The following is a 19,299-nucleotide window of genomic DNA, read 5'->3' as shown; positions in this document are numbered from 1 at the left end:
CTTGAGTATAGCAAAATGTAAACACATGCTAGCTTTTGAATATCCTCTCATGCTCAATTCACCTCCATTGAAAGTCCAAAACTCTCCAACTATCTACTTTTTGGAATGCACATAAAATCTTAATGCATTGTACAAATATGTGTGAGCCCTTGTTATAATTAAGGACATAGAGAGGCAAGTATGCTAGACTAATTGCACATGTAACGATATTATGCAAATGACCCATATGGAGAATCTACCCAACAAACCTTCTTTGACTTAATTGGGCACTCAGAGTAACGAAACGAGTTCTCATTTCAGGAACAATTGGATCCAAAAAGAGATCATTAGGTTTTCTATCCCCCATCAACATCCATTCACAAATTTTAAAATAGGATAAGTGTCGTAATCATGTATATATAGCATGTTTTGGCACGAGTTGCATGCATAACTACTCTAAGCTTGAATTGATGTACATCTATACGTATTCAAATTTCAAGCATGTACACTTATTCATTTACTACACTATGTGCTTGTTGCATGTGTCTTAACTGTCAATCAGCCCTCTGCTACACATAGGCCACTTTGATTGGGAATCCACGAGCCGGTTGAGCTTGACATCCCACTGAAACAGTTCCCAAGTCAAATCCTCCTGCTGGTCTCCATCTGAGTTCACAGCCAAGAGCAACATCATCAATCAATACGGGCCTCAACAGTCTTCCATGACGATTCACGTTGTCCGACTGATAAGATGACCTACGAGTATGTGGTTATTAGCCGGTGGATAAAAATGAGGAACTCCTCCTTAGCTAGATCTATTCCAGGACAGATTCGAGGCCCGTTTCCCCACGGCATGAAGGAGTTTGTCATTGTTGAACCCTGCGAGCACCAAATTTGTTAGTGATCATTGAGGCTTTAATTGCATTAAGTGCAAAGGGCTAATGGGGTGCTGATGCGTCACTTGCTCTTCACAAAATGTACCTCGAATCGGTCGGGCTTGAAGTTTAGGGGATCAGCATGAACGTTTGGGTCTAGATGGAACTGTCGAAGACTGACAATAACTTTCCAGTTCTTGGGAATCAAGTATCCTGCATGCCCATGCAGTTGGCCAGCCGTGCACTCATCTAAGTAGCTTGAGCGTGTACAGAATGGACGTAAGATAACATGGATCATGCTTGCTTATATATTGCATTAAGCAGTAGAAGAAGATGATGAAGCAGAACTCCTCTATATTGATGAGAGCTTCACTTGAAGTCGTACCGTCATACTCGACGTCTTCAGCAGCCTCTCGCAGCAGATATGGTGCGATGTTTGCGATTCTTAGTGTCTCATTGAAGACCTGGCCAAGGGTGCGCAGATATTACACTCTGAAAAGTGGAATTACTCTCTTTCAGAATCTCTGAGTGATTTCTAGTAATTCTAGGAGGCTTGGGTGGATTACCCTGAGCGTGAGTGTCATCTTCCTTAGATCGTCAGGTGTTAAGTCTGAGTCCTTCGATGCTTTCTCCTTTAAGATCTTCTCATGCTCGTTCTGAAAACGTAATTATATAATCATCACAGATAGAGATATCAATGAGAAACAAAATTGACGCATAAAGTTAACCACCAAAATATTGACCTGGACAATTTTCATTAGGTCGGGACGATTGTAGAGAACGTGCATGGCGGAACAGATTGCTAGACTGGAGCTCTCATGGCCTGCAAACAAGATACTTATGAGGTTGTCAAGAATTTGGTTGTCATTCAAGGGCTCATCCACTTTCGTCATTAAAGCATTGAGCACGTCTCTGTCATAAGTTTGGCCATGCTCGATCAACGACTGCCTCCTCTTTAACAGGAGTTTCTGTAAGCACGAACATAAACGTTTCCGAGCCTGGCCAAAAGATACTCATATGAGATATATCCGGCAAAGCAGTATTTCAAGGTAAGCTTCAGTGACATAATTTCTAACGGAAATTTACTTACTGAATTTCCTTACTTTGAGTGCTTTGCTATACGCGGAGCCAGGAACATCGATGGGAATGGATATGAGGCCCCCGATAATTGACTCGAAAGCCCTTCGGAGAGCCAGAGTGGCTGGGCTGAGGTGGTCGAAGTCATGGAACACGACCCGCAATATGACTGCAAAAGTGAACTACCAGCGTGTACGGATGCATAGATCAGCGTACATGGATGCAGGTTCGATTGGTGGCATTTTTACGCAGCTAGCGTCGGAAAAATGATTAGACATGACGATTTCCAAAAGCTCAACACTTACACTCTTGGCTTCCGACAAGGTTTGTATCACATCCTTGGATGCCCAGCTGTTGAGAATGATCTTGGCCTCCTTGTCAATTAAGGGAATGAGATCGTGCAAAGCGGAGCCAGTGAGAAGCCCCGGGAAAATCCGGCGCAGCTGGGCATGAAGCAACTTTTCAGCCGTCAAAATGGAGTGCCGCCCCAAAACGTTCGTGAACGATTTGAAGTAGGAGGGACGAAACTGTGTCGACTGCAGCACGAATTTAGCCATATCCGGTGTGGTGACTGCAATAGCGGGACCTCCAAACAAATGAGTTCTGTACATGTCTCCATATCTGAGCAGAGGACAAAACTCGATCACGTGATCCGGTGAAGGTACGTACAACGTGAACCAAGGCTTTTACCAACTTCTAGCTACTATACATGTTGAATGGACTGAAATAAACGAGCTGAGAATAGATGATACCGTCGTCTACGAGCAGAGAAGAATTGGTTGGGGTCATGTGTAGTGAGCAGGTGGAGAGTCTCGCCGATGATAGGCCAGAACCAGGATGGACCCGGAGGTAGTCGATGCTGGTTTTCGTCTGCAAGGGATATACTTGAAGGGAAGAGGTACGTGGAGAGAAAGAGCAGTGCTAGCAGCAGGCCTAAGATGATGGTGCAAGCTAGCATATCTACCTGCTCCATATTGGATGGATGCAATCTGATGCAATTGGCAGGGAGGAGACGTCGATTGAATGGTTTGGAGTTAGGCCATTTTATAGTGATCTTGGTCACGGATTTAAATGGTAACGTTGATTTAAATCCTAAATATTGTGTGTATATGGTATATCATGCAAGACATTAGACATTGATTGGAATATTCTTGATAACCATACTTTGGCCATAAAAATAGGTGTTTCAATAATTCGACTCTTTCAAAATGTACCTTTTTAGTTAAAAACAATTTATAAAAATCCTTGAATAGACTAATATAAAAGGTGGAATTATTTTGTATTATTTGTATCAACAATGAAATGGTATAATTTTGTTCATCTTCCTTTCAATTGCAAAGTTTGCCCTTTGGCTTCATATTAAAGGTGACCCTTAGCGCTTACACATCTTGCTCCTTGACCTTGTATATAGTTTTCTCCTTTCTTACAAGATTGCATGCCTGACTAGTATCCGATTAAACCCATCTTGTCATGGCCATTGGTCTCATCTTGACCTGAGAAAAAAATGCCAACACCTCCACTTGCAGGTCCAAATCTGAGAGCCATGGCCATTGTTCTCATGTTGATTAGACAAAAAGTGCCAACACCTCTTATTGTAGGCCTCAATGTCACGATCAATCCAAGGAAAGGGCACCTAGCTCACCATTCATAGGAAAAATTGGCTTGAAGGTCAACATCAATTGAAAGTGCTCCCTATAGGCATTGATGCATAGTTAATAATCGATGTCAGCATTTACAGTAGAAAAGGGTATTAGGGGAAAGGTACTAATGTTTGATTATTCATTTACAAGGAGATGCATCTTAGGATCTAGTAAAAGAGAGGCTAAGGGGTGTGGGGCCTGAAGCTTGGGTGAATTGACAAAGCCACTACATGTGCAATGCACACAAGAAGGCCCAAAAAAGGACAAGATGAAGACTTTTTTCAAGATTTTGTCCATTTGCTAGGTTTTAAATGCATGACTTTGGGTGGGGGTTAGGTGGGTGCTTGGCTTATCTTTGGGCTCATGTTTGAATGACATTTATTTTAATTTGATGGGCACATCAAGCTTCGCAAATTTAACCATGTCAAAAAATATTCAAACTTTTGCTACTTAGGAATGCATAACTCGTTCAATTAAAAAAGGTCAATGGTGTGAATTCCATCATCAAAGAAACTTGTTGTTTTTTATGTAAATATTCAAGGTTACTCACCCCAATTGACAAATAAATCGACATTCAAGATGAATTTATCTATCATCGGTTACATCTTTGCGTATATGTTTGACATTTGAAATGGATATTCAAGATTATGTAGCTGAATATATTCATCATACGTTGCCTCCTTTTTCATATATGTTTGACATTTTTCCATCACTTTTGAAAATAAGGGCTAAAGAAAGACTGTATCAAATCCCTTCACACTATAGAAGGATTACATCTTAACATATTGTTTAAACTATGTATGTAATAAAGTGATAAAGGGATCTCCACCATCTTATCCCTTCTATTACAGTGCAAAAAGAAAGAAGGAAAATTAGCATTTAAAATGCTAGCTCATTTAATTTAGTTTATTAAAAAAGGTATACCACGAATCAAATATTAAGCCTGAGAAATTCTAATGTCATTTGAAAGCTATTCTAGCACAAACAAACCACATGCAAGAATTGTAGAAAGAAAATCAATCACACAAGAGCCAATAGGCCAAAACGGTGGTTTTCTTTCATGATTTGTGGTTCCCATCTACCATGCCATAAATATTGCTTGTATATGGAAACCACATGCAAGAATTGTAGAAAGAAAATCAATCACACAAGAGCCAATAGGCCAAAACGGTGGTTTTCTTTCATGATTTGTGGTTCGCATCTTCCATGCCATAAATATTTCTTGTATATGGTATACCATGCAAACAAATCAGATATTGATTGGTATATTCTTGGTAACCATATTTTTGCCATAAAAGTAGGTGTTTTAATTATTCAAAATATTTTAAATCAAGTCAAAATGTACCTTTTATCTTAAAACATTTTAGAAATATCCTTGGATAGACTATCTAAATGGTGGAATTATCAGTATCAACAATGAAATCCATATAATTCTATATATTCAATTGCAAAGTTTGCCATTGGCTTCATATTAAACGTGAACCTCAACTCTTACACATATTTCTCCTTGACCTTGTATATAGTTTTCTCCTTTCTTATAAGATTGCGTGCCCGACTTGTATCCAATCAAACCCATTTTGTCATAGCCAATTGGTCTCATCTTGACTTGAGAAAAACACACCAACACCTCTACTTGTAGGCCCAAACCTAAGAGTCATGGCCATTGTTCACAAGTTGATCAAAGAAAAAAGTGCCGCCTCTTAATGTAGGTCTCAATATCATGATCGATCGAAGGAAAGGGCACCCACCTCACCATCCATGAGGAAAATTGGCTTGAATGTCAGCATCAACTGAGAGTGCAACTGAGAGTGCTCCCTATATGCATTTAATGCATAATTAATAACCAAGGTCATAATTTACTATAGAAAAGTATCTTAGGGGAAGGCAACTAATGTTTGATAATTTATTTATGAGGATATGTGTCTTAGGATCAGGTAAAAGAGAGGCTAAGGGGTGGGGCTTTTGAATTTTGAAGCTTGGGTGAATGGACAAAGCCACTATAGGTGCAATGGACATGAGAAGACCCAAAAAAGGACAAGATGAAGAACTTTTTAAAGATTTTGTCCATTTGCTAGGTTTTCAATGCATTTGACTTTAGGTGGGTAGGTGGATGCTAGGCTTATCTCTGGGCTCATGTTTGCCTATTGGATCATACTTTTTCCTACATACTAATAATTGCTCCCTCAAGCCGTTTGCTGATTTATGGGGCCATGGTCTCCCTCATTTGATGTTTCCATGATGCACAATATAAACCAAATGTTCAATGGACTTGCTTTCTAGAAATAATCATTTTTTTGTAACACTTTCAAAATCTCATATTCTTATTTCAATTCCTTTGTTTTAAGTAATAAATAACTTCATTCTCATAGAGATACCTTGCTATTTTAGTTTGTAACTAGGGCTATCTATCTCGCTTTGCATCGAGTCTATCATGACTCCTTAAAAAATATGTTTAAAAAAATAAAATTCAATGCTAAAATCTCACTACAAGTTTCTAAGAGGACCCAAAATAAAATTTGATCACAAGTTTGGTCATTTGAAAGATATTTAAAAATATAAGAGTATGTACACTAAAATTGAGATCAAAACACTCATATATTGATGGTGAACTTAACATACAAATGTCTAAAATGCCACTAAAAATGAGATGGCCAAAGATAGGAAGCCTTATTGATGTTAAAACAATCAATCAGTAGCATTTAGATCAATAGCTTCATCTTGTTGAGCCAAGTCTTGCATGTCAAATAAGTCTATCTCTATGTTTACATAGAATTGATCACCTAAATCATCATCCTCTATTGTATGTCTACCTAAGACTTGATCCTCTAGTTCACCCTCTAATTCTTTCTCTTCTTCTCCAATGTCCTGATCTCCACCTTCCTCTATTACCATGTGATTATTGTCACCTTCTTCCTAGCCCATATCATCATAATCATCCTCTTCCCTAGATCCATTGGCATCATTAGTTGGATCTATTGGTGGAATTTCTATATCCACATCCCTATCTTTAAAAATATGTTTGCTTTAAGGAGCAACTTGGACCACGTACCACCTTATTGGATCCAAATGATCTAGATGAAAGACCACCTATGTTGAACATGTAAATTAAATGCCATCAATTATATCAATTTATGCTTAAGTATATAAATATATATGTATGAACATCTAGCAATAATTGTTTAAAAATGAAGATATTAGCTTTTAATCAATTCATTAGTATGTACCTATTCACAATGATTTGGAAGAACAAAAGCATCACTTCCATTGGCTAGTGGAGTCAATGGCAAAGAAGCCACTACTGTCTCTCCTGACTATAGCATTGGGACCATTGTAGATAGTTCTAAACCATTTGACATCAAGAATGAACATACTAAATCGTCTAAAATCAACTTCATAGATGTCACATTTGGTTCCACAATAATCTAACTACAAGGATAGAAGATTGGTATTAGAAGCACTCCCTCGGCTATCTCGTACAAAGTTAGCCGTGACTCCACAATCAAAGGTGACTCCCCTTAAATCAATGTATTCCACACAAAAATGTTGTCCATGTGACCATAATGCACTGTACTTTTTATACTACAAACAAACATGATTAAAACAATGAGGATGCATCATAACTACCCAAATTAAGTAGAAAGGTAGGAAACTTACAAGTGGCATACATCTAGCTGCAAGCTCCTGCTCTCGATCGATTATCTCATCTCCATCATCTTCGCCTTTACAAAGAGCTTCTTGTAGCCAATCACATGACATGTGTATGGGGAGAAGAGCATGGTCCGGTGGATATGGTTCCCTTTACTTGTCCTTTCTTTTATTCTTTCTGCTTTGGCCTCTCTATATCTCTCCATCCATTTTTCCATCTCGGGACTATTGAGGATACAAAACTTGTTGAATATCTCCCTTTTATCTTTGCTCATCTTTTTTTCAATCCCTTTACCTTGGGGAACCTGGCAATGACACGATCATCATCCTTGATGTTCCAAATATGTGGCATATTGGGATCCATGGATGTAAGAAACTCGGTGATGTATACTAATGACTCCTACTCAAGTCGTCCTCCCTATGCCATGTTTGCGCTTTGGGTCTAGCTCTTTGCCTTACAAATACCTTCAAAGTTTTCAAAAACCATTCAAGGAAAAACATCCAAAATGACTATGAATGGTTCCTGCAATCGCAACTAAGTCTATAAGCAAGTGCACCTAAGTCATCATAATGCTTGAGGGAAAGTGCTTCTCAAGCAAGCACACAGTTTCAATAGATTCCACCTTATCCCTCTTGATGCTTGATACAGAGATCTCTTTTTGTGAGATCCACCTATTCCACATGCACATGTAAGATTCAATATTTTCTACCGATCATATAAAATTGTATGAAATATAATCAAGGTGATATGATAGTAAGCATACTTGACAATGTCGTTGATCATGTAGATAGCGATAGTAAGCATACTTGACAATGTCGTTGATCATGTAGATAGCTTCTTTAACATCTTTTGATAAGCATCCTCTCATTGTAATTGGGAGGATAGCCTACCCAAGTAACAAAGGAGTCATAACAATGTATCACAATCATAGTTACACAAAAGCATCACTATTTTAGTTCTACTAAGCATTGAAGCTAACATGTAGAATACCTGTTAGACCTTGTGCCAATCATGGGACTTGAGGCCACTAATCTTATTGTCCTTTGTAACTGCTCCCCTCAAGCAACACACGTGTTCTTTGGGTGTCTAAAAAGATGCAATGTCTACCTTGACCCCTGCCTCCTCTCTCTTGGAAAGAATCTATGGTGCCTTCTAGAGAACAATTCATGGAAAGGATCCATGGTGCCTTTAGGAGAACAATTCATGGAGGAGGCTCTTGGGATCCTAAACCACCCTCTTGGGTTCTTGAGCCACCCTCTAGGATTGTAGAACCATGCTCTTGGGTTCTACGAGCATGCTCTTGGGGCCACACAACATGAGGCATCCTACCCATCTCGTGCAAGTCTTCTCGCACTTCCCTTGTGTCTAACCAAGTGTGCCCAAATAGAAGCCCCCACATTCTTGAAGATATGGATGGGATCCAAGAGATGATAATTTGTACTCACCCTAATATGGAAGCTTGTGAAAAATGGACAACCGTTCCACATGAGGAGAAGGCACCTTGCTATTAGCTCTCCAAGTTCGCATCTAGTCACTTGCCTTCCTACAGGCTAATGGTGGATCAAGTTGACCTTCACATGCAGGATGGTCAAGCGGAAGGTATTCAGCATGACCTTTATAAACCATCTTCCTCATATGTTTGGAGTGTCATGCATTCAAACTAGGACCGCAAATAGGACAAGCATGGTACCCTTTTGTAGTCCTACGTGCATGCATAAAAAGGTCATTAGACATGCATAGATCACACCAAAAAGCATAAAAGTATCAATAGGCATCCACAAGCACATACCTGCACACTCCCCATATCCTAGATGGTCATGCATGGTCCACATCAAAATTCCCCTAATGAAAATGTCTGTGGGTCTACCTCGAAGGTCTAGAAACATCAAAGACACATACGCCCCTCCATAGGATGTGGAGCTCCTCGATCAACGGTGCCATGTACATGTCCCTATTCTTGGCATTGTACCCTGGTACAAGTAGGGCAAGCATGAGGTGTCCTTTCTTTATTTTTAGTCATGCTGGGATATTTTAATTCACTAAGACTATGGGCCATTCTGACCGAGATGCCGAGCATAACCCAAAATGGTTCACACTATCCATTGCGAGCCTGAGTATAAACTGTGTGGCTTCCTTACAGAGGCCAACCACATGTTTTCTATGTGCTTCCAAGTAGCACAATATATAGGGATCCTCAAGCTATCATCGATAGGCCGGTGTGTAGCATGCCACATCATTAGTTACTCAATGGGCTTGCCTCTGAACATGTGTTGTATTCTAGGGATGATGATAAAATGTCTCAAGACATTTATTGGGATCTTCTCACCTAGCAAGCCTTGCTTGTAGTGTTGTGCCCCACACTCCAGACAAGATTAAATAAAATACAATCATTAGGGCAAGAGTGGATGGTGTCATAATCCATCCTAACCATTTTCAACATCTTCGCTTCGTCTCTAGAATTGGGCATGGTACTTGGGGAAGGCAACATCCTTTGCAGCAACCTATTGCAATTTTCATATCCAAGAAACCTTAAGAATGAGATACTAATTTGAACAATTAGGAACGGGATACTAAGAACGAGGAACTTTAAACAATTAAGGTCCAAGCATGATTTGCACTGACTCAACCTTGTGTCTGACCAGCCACACTTTGCCTGCAAATTCAAGATCGAGAGGCAAGCTCTTGCTTTTATCATCTTAGCACCATCATACAAGCATGTTGATGCCATCTTGCATCACGTTCTTAGACTCAGACATCTCGTTCCCATCTGATGTCGTGCCTCCAAAAAAATAATCCATCATGTTCACCATACCCTCGTCCTCATCTAGAGGATCATCCTGAGGATCCTCTAGCATGAAGTGTGGTGGTGGTGCATGTGCTCCCTTGTTGCTCTCCTCATCATGTGGTGCATGTGCTCCCTTGTTGCTCTCCTCATCATGTATAATGACACAAGGTTAGTGTGTGCAATACGCACACAATATACATATTCATGAATTACTCAAATACCATTGTCTTATTGATGATCCATTAGCATGACGACCAATATCCTTTACTAGTGGTGCCTCTCCATACATCTGTAATGGCGCATGACAATGCAGTGTTGATGATGAACCTCTCACCTGCAATGCGTGCAAGGGCAAGGCAATCTCTCATGAAGCCACACCATGCTCCCGGGGGTACTCCCCATTCAAGGAGCTGTCAGTACTCATCCTCTCCAACTGAACACGTCCAAAACCATCCCACATAGTTAAGTCAAACACCCAAAATATCAAAAACTCGCCAAAACCCCCACAACCCTACAGCCTAAACCCCCTTAAATCCCCAAAACCACCTTAAACCCCCTTAAACATCCAAAAGTCCCTTAAACCCCCCTAAACTCCACAAAAATTCCTAAACCCTAAACTCCTAAGACCACTTAAAGCCTCTCAACCCCCCCTCCCCCTTGCTCAAAACCCAAAACCCAAAACCCCCTAAACTCCCCTAAACCTCTTAAACTTTCAAAACTCCCTTAAAACCCCCTACACCCCCCAAAAATCCCAAAACACTTAACTCCCAAAACCCCTTAAACCCTCAAACTCCCAAAATCCTCCCAAACCCCCAAAACACTCCCAAACCCCCAAAACCCTCGCTAAATCCCTCAAAGCCTCTTGAACCCCCTTAAACCCCCCCCAAATCCCCTCAAACCCCCTTAAACCCTCCCAAACCCTCAAACCCCCCCCCCACATCCCCCCAAACCCCCTCAAACCCCCCAAACCGCCCCCCCCCCCAACCCCCTAAATCCTAAACCCCCAAACCCCCCCTTAAATCCCCTGTTGCAATGGCATGGTCAATTATATTGACGTTTCGCCCCAAAAAAAGTGCCCCCATCTCGTGACACCATTTGTATTTTTTATCCTTGCCTCCTCCCTCCTAGCTTTCAGCTTACGATTGCCCTCCATCCTTGCCTCCTCCCTCTTCCCTCCCACCTCTCCATCCTCTCCTACATTCTCCCTCTCTACCTCCAAGACTTGCAAGATATCTCTGTCCACCTCAAGGTAAGACTTTCTCATCTCCTTCTATTTCAAGTTCTTTTTGTTTTATTGTTGTTTCTTTGTCTTTCCAATATGTTTCCTCTAGTTTCCTCTCCCTTTTCTCTAGTTTCTCTCCCTTTCTCTTATGTTTCCCTCCCCCTTTTCTTTATTTCCCTCAAAACATGAAAGGAAAGAACAATGTATGAAAAAATAAGCATGAAAGAGAGGAGTAGGAAAGCTTAACCTCTTGTTTTTGTGCTTTACTTTTTTTTGTAGGCTTCTCCTTGTCTCCTCTCCATTCCTTTGGTGTGTTGCTTCTCCAAACTCCTCCTTTCAATAACTACTTTCCTTTAAAATGGTATGTTTCCTCTCCTTTGTAGGGCAAGATACCCAAAACCCTGCACATCACTGGCCTAATGTAGGACTCATACGATGCTTTATTTCCTATTGCACCTCTCTCCCAAAACTTAATGTAATCCTTGAAATTGCAATGGCTTTGCATGACTAACTAGCATTTCCATCCCATCACATAGATAACCATCCACATAATAGTTGAAGTTAGTAACCCATGTAAGAATAAATGGTGTCAGTGAAGCTCTAGTGAAGATGATGCACATTTTTTGAATGTATCCATCAGATGAGGGAATGTGAATGTTTGTCCCACTCGCAAACTCTCGGAGAACGTGGTGAACATTGCATTGATGTCCTCATGTGTGTGCCCTACCATCAAGAAGCCCAATTGAACTATCTTGAAAATGCCCTTTGCTACAAGAAGAGAAATGTATGCAAACAAGTATCTATTTTTGTTCTCATATCCACAATTATCAAGCTAGCAAGTTCTCTAGCAACTTTTAATATGTTGGCTCAATAGCACCAGTTCCATCTCAAGAGGGTGGGTTTTTGCATGTATGTAACGGCAACAAATTCTTGCATGTGTCTGCAACCCTTGCAATGGAAGGTGTCATGGCATCCGTGGTAGACTTCGGGTCACCATCCGATACAATATCTGTGATCGTGGCATCTACAATTTCACACAAGCTAGGTCCCCTTGTGAAAAGCTGTGCAATTTCAAAACTGTCATGGGAGTCCAAAGTGCTTCTTGAGCATAAAGCATTCAAAAGAAGGCAAACACTACTTCTTGGAATCTCATCAGTAGCAAGGTCTCTCAGGTCATGCACCATCCTCTTGAGGTTGTGCAAAAAAATTAAAAGCGATCCAATTGTCAAGTTGGGGTCAAATGGCCACAAACCATTGAGGGTGAAGCGTCCATAATGACCATGTCCATGTCCATGTCCATGCAAAGGCAGTGTCCTTGGACCTCACCCAAAGTCTTGGAAGCGCTGTCTTTTTTTGGTCCATCTTATCATGGATTATGCATACATATTTTTTTGGATCCATCTCGGAGTATCTTTGCCATGCATAGTACAGGTTTCTATAACTTTGTTCTTGTATCATATGCATCTTTCTCTCCTCCATCAATGAATTGCACTCATCTTGACTTTTGTGGCTACTAATTGAGCCTTGATCCCATTGCACAAGCACTTGTTTTAGCAAGGGCTACATTTTTTACGTTTGATTGCTAAATCTTGCCAAATGTGGATGTGGATAGGCTCTCATAACCACATTCATTAAGCAAAGTGTTGACCTCACGTAGAATGTCTATCATCTTATATACTTCTAGTATCACCTGTTGTGTCTCTTTAGAACCATCTAGCATGGTTCTACTCTTGTGAAACATATGCTCCATGCTATTATCCACAAAGTGTTGAATGAGAGCCCTACCCAAACCTATGTCCGCCTTGCTCCTCCTCACAATCCCTATATTCCCATGCACAAAACGTTGCATGCCACTCTCAAATTGCTCCCTATATAGATAAAATGATTTCTTTGGGATTCCATGCATCTCGTACCATGCTTTGCAACACACATCTTGTCCATTTACCCTAAAGTTGTAGTGTATCCTCCCAGCGCAATCACAATGCCAAGCCGTTGACAACACATCATATATAAAGTTTGCTTGAGACTCCAAGGATCTGCCCTAAAAATTCTTCCTTAAATACATTAAGAAGTCTCGCTCAGCAGATTGGTAGCACCTACTCCTACAGCAATCGATGGAAGAAACCAACTGCACCGACTCAAGTGACATTTGTTACATTGGCGTTGGAGGCTCTCTTTGCTTAGGCACCCTGTGAATGAAAGTGTACCTTCTTTTCTTTAAAGGTGGAGGATCATTTTCCAACATTCGATTGTTAATGACCTCATCCGTGCCAACAACCTAGTCCATGGGCATATATTGTTGTAATGGGCTTCCATCAAGTAAGGTAATTTGCTTGATGGGCTACTTAACGAGAACTTAACTAGGCTGAGAGAGCTGACATCTTGCAATAGAAGACCCCAAGTCACTTCCTGTAATTTGTTCTTTCTTCTCAACACCCACACCAATGCAATCATTACCCAATAGATCAAAGTTTATAGAGTCATCTAAGAAAACATACAACTCATTGGATTCTTATATATAAATGACTATCACACGGCCATATATTTGTTATGTAGTAAGTTCACTTGCATAGTTTATGGAAAATCCATAACAAACTCACTAGAATGCAACCAAAAGAGTCTTGCGATACATAAGAGGCACAAGATATGAGGTCTTCTTCCATCAAACAGATAATCTCGTTCATTACCCATTCGTGGTGTAGGATTCATAAGAGAGAACTCATAGATTGCAAAGAGTTGTCTTCATGTATACATTCAATTAAGTATTGACTAATGGATCATGTCACATAATGATCATTGGGAGCAAAAATCACCCACCACCAAGTTTTGTAAGGACTAGGACTTCAATCCATTGAGATTCCATCAAGATATTTAAATCTAATTCCAAGATGCTCATCATGTCTATTTACAACCATGGGAGGCAAAACAAGCATTCAATTGAGTATGCTACGATCAAGCCTCAATGTATAGCTCTATCTTCCAAGAATCAAGGTCTGCTATAACCATTTAGTCTCTCTTGAAGATGGTCACTCTTGCTACCAACGATTATGTAGTATCTCCACCATTGGCATCCACAAATGCCCTAATGTAGCGTTGTATGATACAAAGCTTGCATAACATAAAACTTTATCCTACTATCTTCATCAAAATATTACAAACAATTCATAAAGTAACTACCTTGATTCAATCGATCATAACCACACTTATTCGAACAAAGAGGCCACACCATTGCTTTTAATCTCAACAAATATTTCGTTAATTTAACTCCATCTCGACAAAGTAAGGCAGACTCAAGCAACACTACTTGTCAAGTAATGTATCAAGTTCCTTACAAATCTTCAAGAAAGACATATTGATCAAATGATATGAAACAAGGCGGGGATTTTGGAGTGTCATTATAAGTCCAAGTGTTAAGTAGCTCGATAAATATTTCGAATAACTTGTGAAAGAAACGATAGGTGTAAATTGGAAGGAAAGGAAAAGAGAAAAAGAAAGTGAAGGTGAAGGAATATTGAGAAAGATACATGAGTGAAAGAGAGGAGAGAAAAGAGGTGAAAAGGTGTATGTGTGTGTGTGGGTCATTAAATTAAGACACATTTGGACAACAAAAGAACATCTATAATGCAAGACTCTAAGGTGTACACCAAAAAATACTACAAAGACCTAGACTAAACAAAGCAAATGCTGTTTGCCTAAAGTCCTATTGCCTGCAAAAAGTAAAATCCACAAGCAGGAGTGCATAGATCCAATGGAGGCAAGTGCTAACAGCAATCTTCCAAGCGCTAAAAGCGACTTCCTAACATATGAAAAGTTTTTCATATAAAGCCAATATTTAAGCCAAAAAGGCCATATATCTCTTGCATTAGTTTAGCGGCAAGCCCATTTGTCCTCCAAACAAAGGATCATAAGATGCTGAAGTGAAATGCACACTACAATGCACTTGAAAATGTCACTGCAAATTAGCAGCCTGAAATGAGATGCATTAAAAAGAATGTGCAGAGTGTTAGGTAATGAAAACTTTGAGGACATCTCAAGAAGTGGGAAGCAATAACCAATGTCATCAAACTTGCATTTCTTCAGCATGAAACTTGTAAAGACTTCACCCTATTAATACACCTGCCTAGGTGCAATTACTTTCTACATACAAATATAACAAAGAAACCCTACTCTCATTGCCAGACAACATCAGGGCCTCTTAGTTCATACTAAGAATCACTTTCAACTGTCACCTAGTTTTGACTCATTTCTGTCAAGCAAATATAGAGGAATGCTGAGTTCTATTTCCTTAGTCGTCTTACGTAGCAGCACCTTCAAAGAACTACCTTCGAAGTGGATTGACATTACAGCCATTCAAGAGTTCCCAGCACGGTCATCAATCTGGCCAGTGTGCCTGTATTCTTCTACTCATTGATGCTAAATTTAAGCATGTCAGAAGGGATGCTTGCATTAAAACACCCTAACTCCAGTTTCACAAAAAAATAAATTCGATGCTAGATGCGCTGTTGAAGACTCCATGCAAGAACTTCAATCACAGATTACCATGCTTGGAGCTCCGTTATACACAAGGATTTCTGATCTGAGGACATGACTCTCTCAGGAAACTCATTTCCTTTTGGCAGATAAACAGTCAGCTCATGAGGGCTTCTTTCTCCCAGTTTCTTACATAGAATTTGCTGAACTGAATTGGTAACTATTTGATGACAAGAGGCAAGTTGTGATAGACATTTGTAAACATTAGTGCAAACGCGATGACTAAATCAAAAAAATGAAATCTTTACCACTATGAATGTCAGGAAGAAAGTCTTCCTTCTAATCATATATTACAAAAGACTTTTTGAGATTATGCCTAGAATTTGGAATGCTTAGTGTCCACTAGACCTTTTTTCAAACAAAGCATGTGATCCAAAGATGACACGTTCACTTGAGGTACCTTCAGTTATATGGCACAATGACTTCAGTGTAAAAAAATTTACTGGCTCGTCCTCCATACAAGAAGTTTTATGAAGGTAATGTCACGCTTCTGTACTATCTTGTTTACCTTTTCTTGTACAAAAGAGAAGTAACCTTTTTCGAGGTGTCTCCTTCGTTGAGAAAAAAGTCTATTGTGTACGGCTGCGGGACATATCCTGCATCGGACAATAATTATGCGGAAGTTGTGGATAGATATGTTGAAGATTTTTTAAGTCCTCATCCACAGCTGTTTTAATTTTCAAACAGAAGCAGACTGAGAATGCATCACCCTCATGGCAAGAGGTCTTCTCATAAAGATCGTGTATTCAAGTGACTGCATGAAAACCAGCATTAAGCTTTTAAAGTGCTCACCCACAGCTGTCTTTATTTTCAAACAAAAGCAGTGTATCACCTACATGAGAAGAAGTTTTCTCGTAAAGATATCTTGATTTTCAAACAGAAGCAGACTGAATGTATCACCCACATGAAAAGAGGTCCTCTCATAAATATATCACATCCAAGTCGATCCATTATTAAAAAACACATTTCAAAATTCTCGTCAACGCCTCTTTTCATTTTCAAAGACATAGCAGACTGAAAGTGCATCACTTTCCCAATAAAAGTACTCTCAGAGTTTGGGCATTCAAGTCACTGGATGGAAAACGGCATTAAGCTAGCATATACAATTTGGTTTCTCTGAAATGGTGCAGCGACAAATTGTAAGATACAAAAACAGTACAGACACAACCAACAAGTATAATATGACTGCATCAATCCAACAAGTGTCTAATCTATCTTATATACAATGTCAAGAGCCTTTCCTAATAGCAGCACTTTCATCTTCACTATTGTTTTGACTGCGACATGTAGGCTGACCTAAATGCCATGCAACAAAACAAATACGAATATGAAGGCATCGTCTACTCAAAGAAAATTGGAACTAATTTCTCTAAGTTGTAACTTTAAATAGTCAAGGGATAAGGCCCAAGATACACACCTCCCAGTTTACGTTCAAAAGCTTGAAGTTGCAAAATAAATCCAGGATTTGGAGCAGCTTGCGGCCTCTTGCTTTTCACAAGCTCTAAGGCTTGCACAAAGCTCATGCGAAAAGTTTTCATCAAGTACGCAACTACCACTGTGACACTGGCCAGCAGTAAAATGTCTCAGCCAGTCAGTAGTTCAGCTCACAACCCTGTATTTTTCATTTTTATTTTTTCTTTGAAATAGACTTCTATTAAGTATGAGAGAAACAGCCTAGATACATCACGTGAAGCATGGAAAACTGGTGGTAATATACCACTCACAAAGTCTGAGCAAATTAAAAAACTGATAAGAACCAGGACTGGCTGACAATGCCACAACATGCCTGTGATGGAATATTTAAAGAACATCGTCATAATACTAAATGCACCAATGAAAGGCCCACGTTAACAAGAATCCCAATCTAAAAACTCCAACTCTAAGTCTGTTGGGCATGGTATGTAGTCATTTTTCATCAGCATCAAAAGAAGGTGCAAGTCAAAGTAGAAAGGATAGGTCTATAACCGTCTATTTGAGCATTTTTTCATCAAAACAAAAACCAATCTGTAAGCTTCTATCAATTATCCAGGGGAAGGACACAATCAACCATGGCAAAATTTAGCAAAGACAGGACACTTCTCCCCATCAAACATTCAATTTAATAATTCAAACCAGAATGCGACAACAATCATTATTCTCTATTAAGCACAGCTGGACAACAACATTGAGCATACGATCTCAAGAGACAATTAAAAAACCTTCAGAAGTATCCCATAGAAAAACAGGCTAAACTGAAATGTATTTGGGGGTGATATCCAAGGTGTTATCAGCACCACAAGTATGAAGGACCCACAAACTACTGCCCGTACCTTTGGGGACCCATACGGTAAGAAGCACGTCTTCAAAACTGCTGATTCTGCTCCCTATAACTGGTTTTCCTCTCCTAGCATGACAAGGTCATGCCAACAAAATAGTGGAGGCCTCCCATGTCTTTTGTCAAATTATGATATGAGATAACTTCTATGTCTGAAATGAGCTTGCTATCGGATACTGTGATGATCAAGTCACCCACATAAATAACAACAAGAACAGTGTCTTGCAATGTCTTCCTGATATACAAGGAAGGATCTGGGTCTGATGATTGAAAACCCATGCTCCCAACATTCCATGCTCTTGGTGCTTACTATAAACCATATAGGGATAAGTAATCTACAAAAAATTTCTTTTTTAACTTCGACAACACAACATTTGGGCCATTGCATGTAGATCTCTTCATTTAGAAATCCATTAAAGAAAAAAAAAATCCATTTGATGTATAGGACAATCAAAGTGTGATACTAGAGCAATGACTATTCTGACAGTTGTCATGGCACCTCGATAGGGCCCCCTCTGGAGGGCACATGGATAGGGTATATTCCAATTATAGGCCCTGCAGAAGAGCTGGTCTGCCATTACAGGTCGGCCAGCAAGGTCTTTAGACTTTAACAGGGCATCAAAGCCAAGGGAGTCACACTTTGTATCGAATCCCTAAAGGATTACTGGAGGATCTACATCAACAACTAAGTGTGGTGGCCTTGCAAGACAAAGGTCACCTCAGTTAAGTCCAGTGTGATTGTCCCAAATGTGTTTGCAATTTGTTCGGAGAGAATCTAGACTTTCAAGGCATCTACACCCTGCCATGTCATCAAGGTCTATTATATCGAATTTTGGTGCCGTTGGAAATTCGGATGGGCGGGAGATAAAGGGGCTGACGGACACAACAAAGTTCAGGCTGGCAGATGTCATGCAACAGGCAAAGTAACGGTGCCTACAGATTCAGTCAAGATGAAAGAGTGGAAACTGAAGGATACAGTAGCACTCCACATGATTATAGGGACGACTGCGCATTCGATAATTCCCCATATTCAGTTGGCCAGTACAGTTCATGAGGCATGGGAAATTTTGAAGGATCTTTGTGAGACCAATAATACAAGGATCATCATCCTGCTCAAAAATCCATTGCTCACCATGATGATGGAGAGGGGCAGTCAGCACATGACTACCTCGTCAAAAATATCCATCATCACAGCTAAAGAAAATCGAAGACAATCAAGTTGGGTCCATTG

General features: G+C 39.9%; 2 protein-coding genes across 5 annotated transcripts in view; both read right to left on the bottom strand.

The window, feature by feature from the left end:
* Window positions 1-331: 331 nt before the first annotated feature.
* LOC147890485 (abscisic acid 8'-hydroxylase 1-like) lies at window positions 332-2,928 on the bottom strand. Of its 2 annotated transcripts, none has more exons than XM_087390867.1 (9): window positions 2,684-2,928; window positions 2,237-2,552; window positions 1,958-2,113; window positions 1,598-1,852; window positions 1,421-1,510; window positions 1,240-1,318; window positions 961-1,112; window positions 740-858; window positions 332-645 (listed from the first exon to the last, which is right to left on the bottom strand). In XM_087390867.1, the coding sequence occupies exons 1-9, from the start codon at window positions 2,902-2,904 to the stop codon at window positions 549-551; spliced, it is 1,485 nt and encodes a 494-aa protein (XP_087246993.1). In that variant the 5' UTR covers window positions 2,905-2,928; the 3' UTR covers window positions 332-548. The 2 variants fall into 2 exon arrangements, with proteins under 2 accessions (XP_087246993.1, XP_087246995.1); XM_087390869.1 differs by having other exon boundaries at window positions 334-645; window positions 961-1,067.
* Window positions 2,929-15,977: 13,049 nt separating this feature from the next.
* Window positions 15,978-19,299, bottom strand: part of LOC147890483 (dual specificity protein phosphatase 1B-like) — a 69,792-nt gene continuing 66,470 nt past the window's right edge. For 2 of the 3 annotated variants that reach the window (XM_087390188.1, XM_087390189.1), the window contains 2 exons: window positions 17,172-17,317; window positions 16,944-17,050 (listed from right to left, as the gene is read on the bottom strand). In XM_087390188.1, the coding sequence (XP_087246314.1) occupies window positions 16,983-17,050; window positions 17,172-17,317 (214 nt within the window). In that variant the 3' untranslated portion in view covers window positions 16,944-16,982. Of the gene's footprint in view, window positions 16,509-16,943; window positions 17,051-17,171; window positions 17,318-19,299 lie in introns of those variants that run through there. The other variant, XM_087390190.1, reaches the window with a different exon arrangement.

The sequence above is a fragment of the Dipteris shenzhenensis genome, chromosome 19, assembly GCF_047967505.1.
Source record: "Dipteris shenzhenensis isolate YYH24624 ecotype China chromosome 19, Dip_SZ_1.0, whole genome shotgun sequence".
NCBI classification, from domain to species: domain Eukaryota; kingdom Viridiplantae; phylum Streptophyta; class Polypodiopsida; order Gleicheniales; family Dipteridaceae; genus Dipteris; species Dipteris shenzhenensis.
Note: the sequence above shows the minus strand (reverse complement) of the source record. Positions and strands in the feature narration are given on the sequence as shown.

Bases quoted from the DNA above. Each gene is read 5' to 3' on its own strand.
- LOC147890485 (XM_087390867.1), bottom strand. From the start codon at position 2,904: ATGGAGCAGGTAGATATGCTAGCTTGCACCATCATCTTAGGCCTGCTG. The intron at 1,853-1,957 runs GTAAGGAAATTC...TCTTTTGGCCAG, and splicing joins CGTATAGCAAAGCACTCAAA to GCTCGGAAACGTTTATGTTC. The intron at 646-739 runs GTAGGTCATCTT...CTGTGAACTCAG, and splicing joins CGGCTAATAACCACATACTC to ATGGAGACCAGCAGGAGGAT.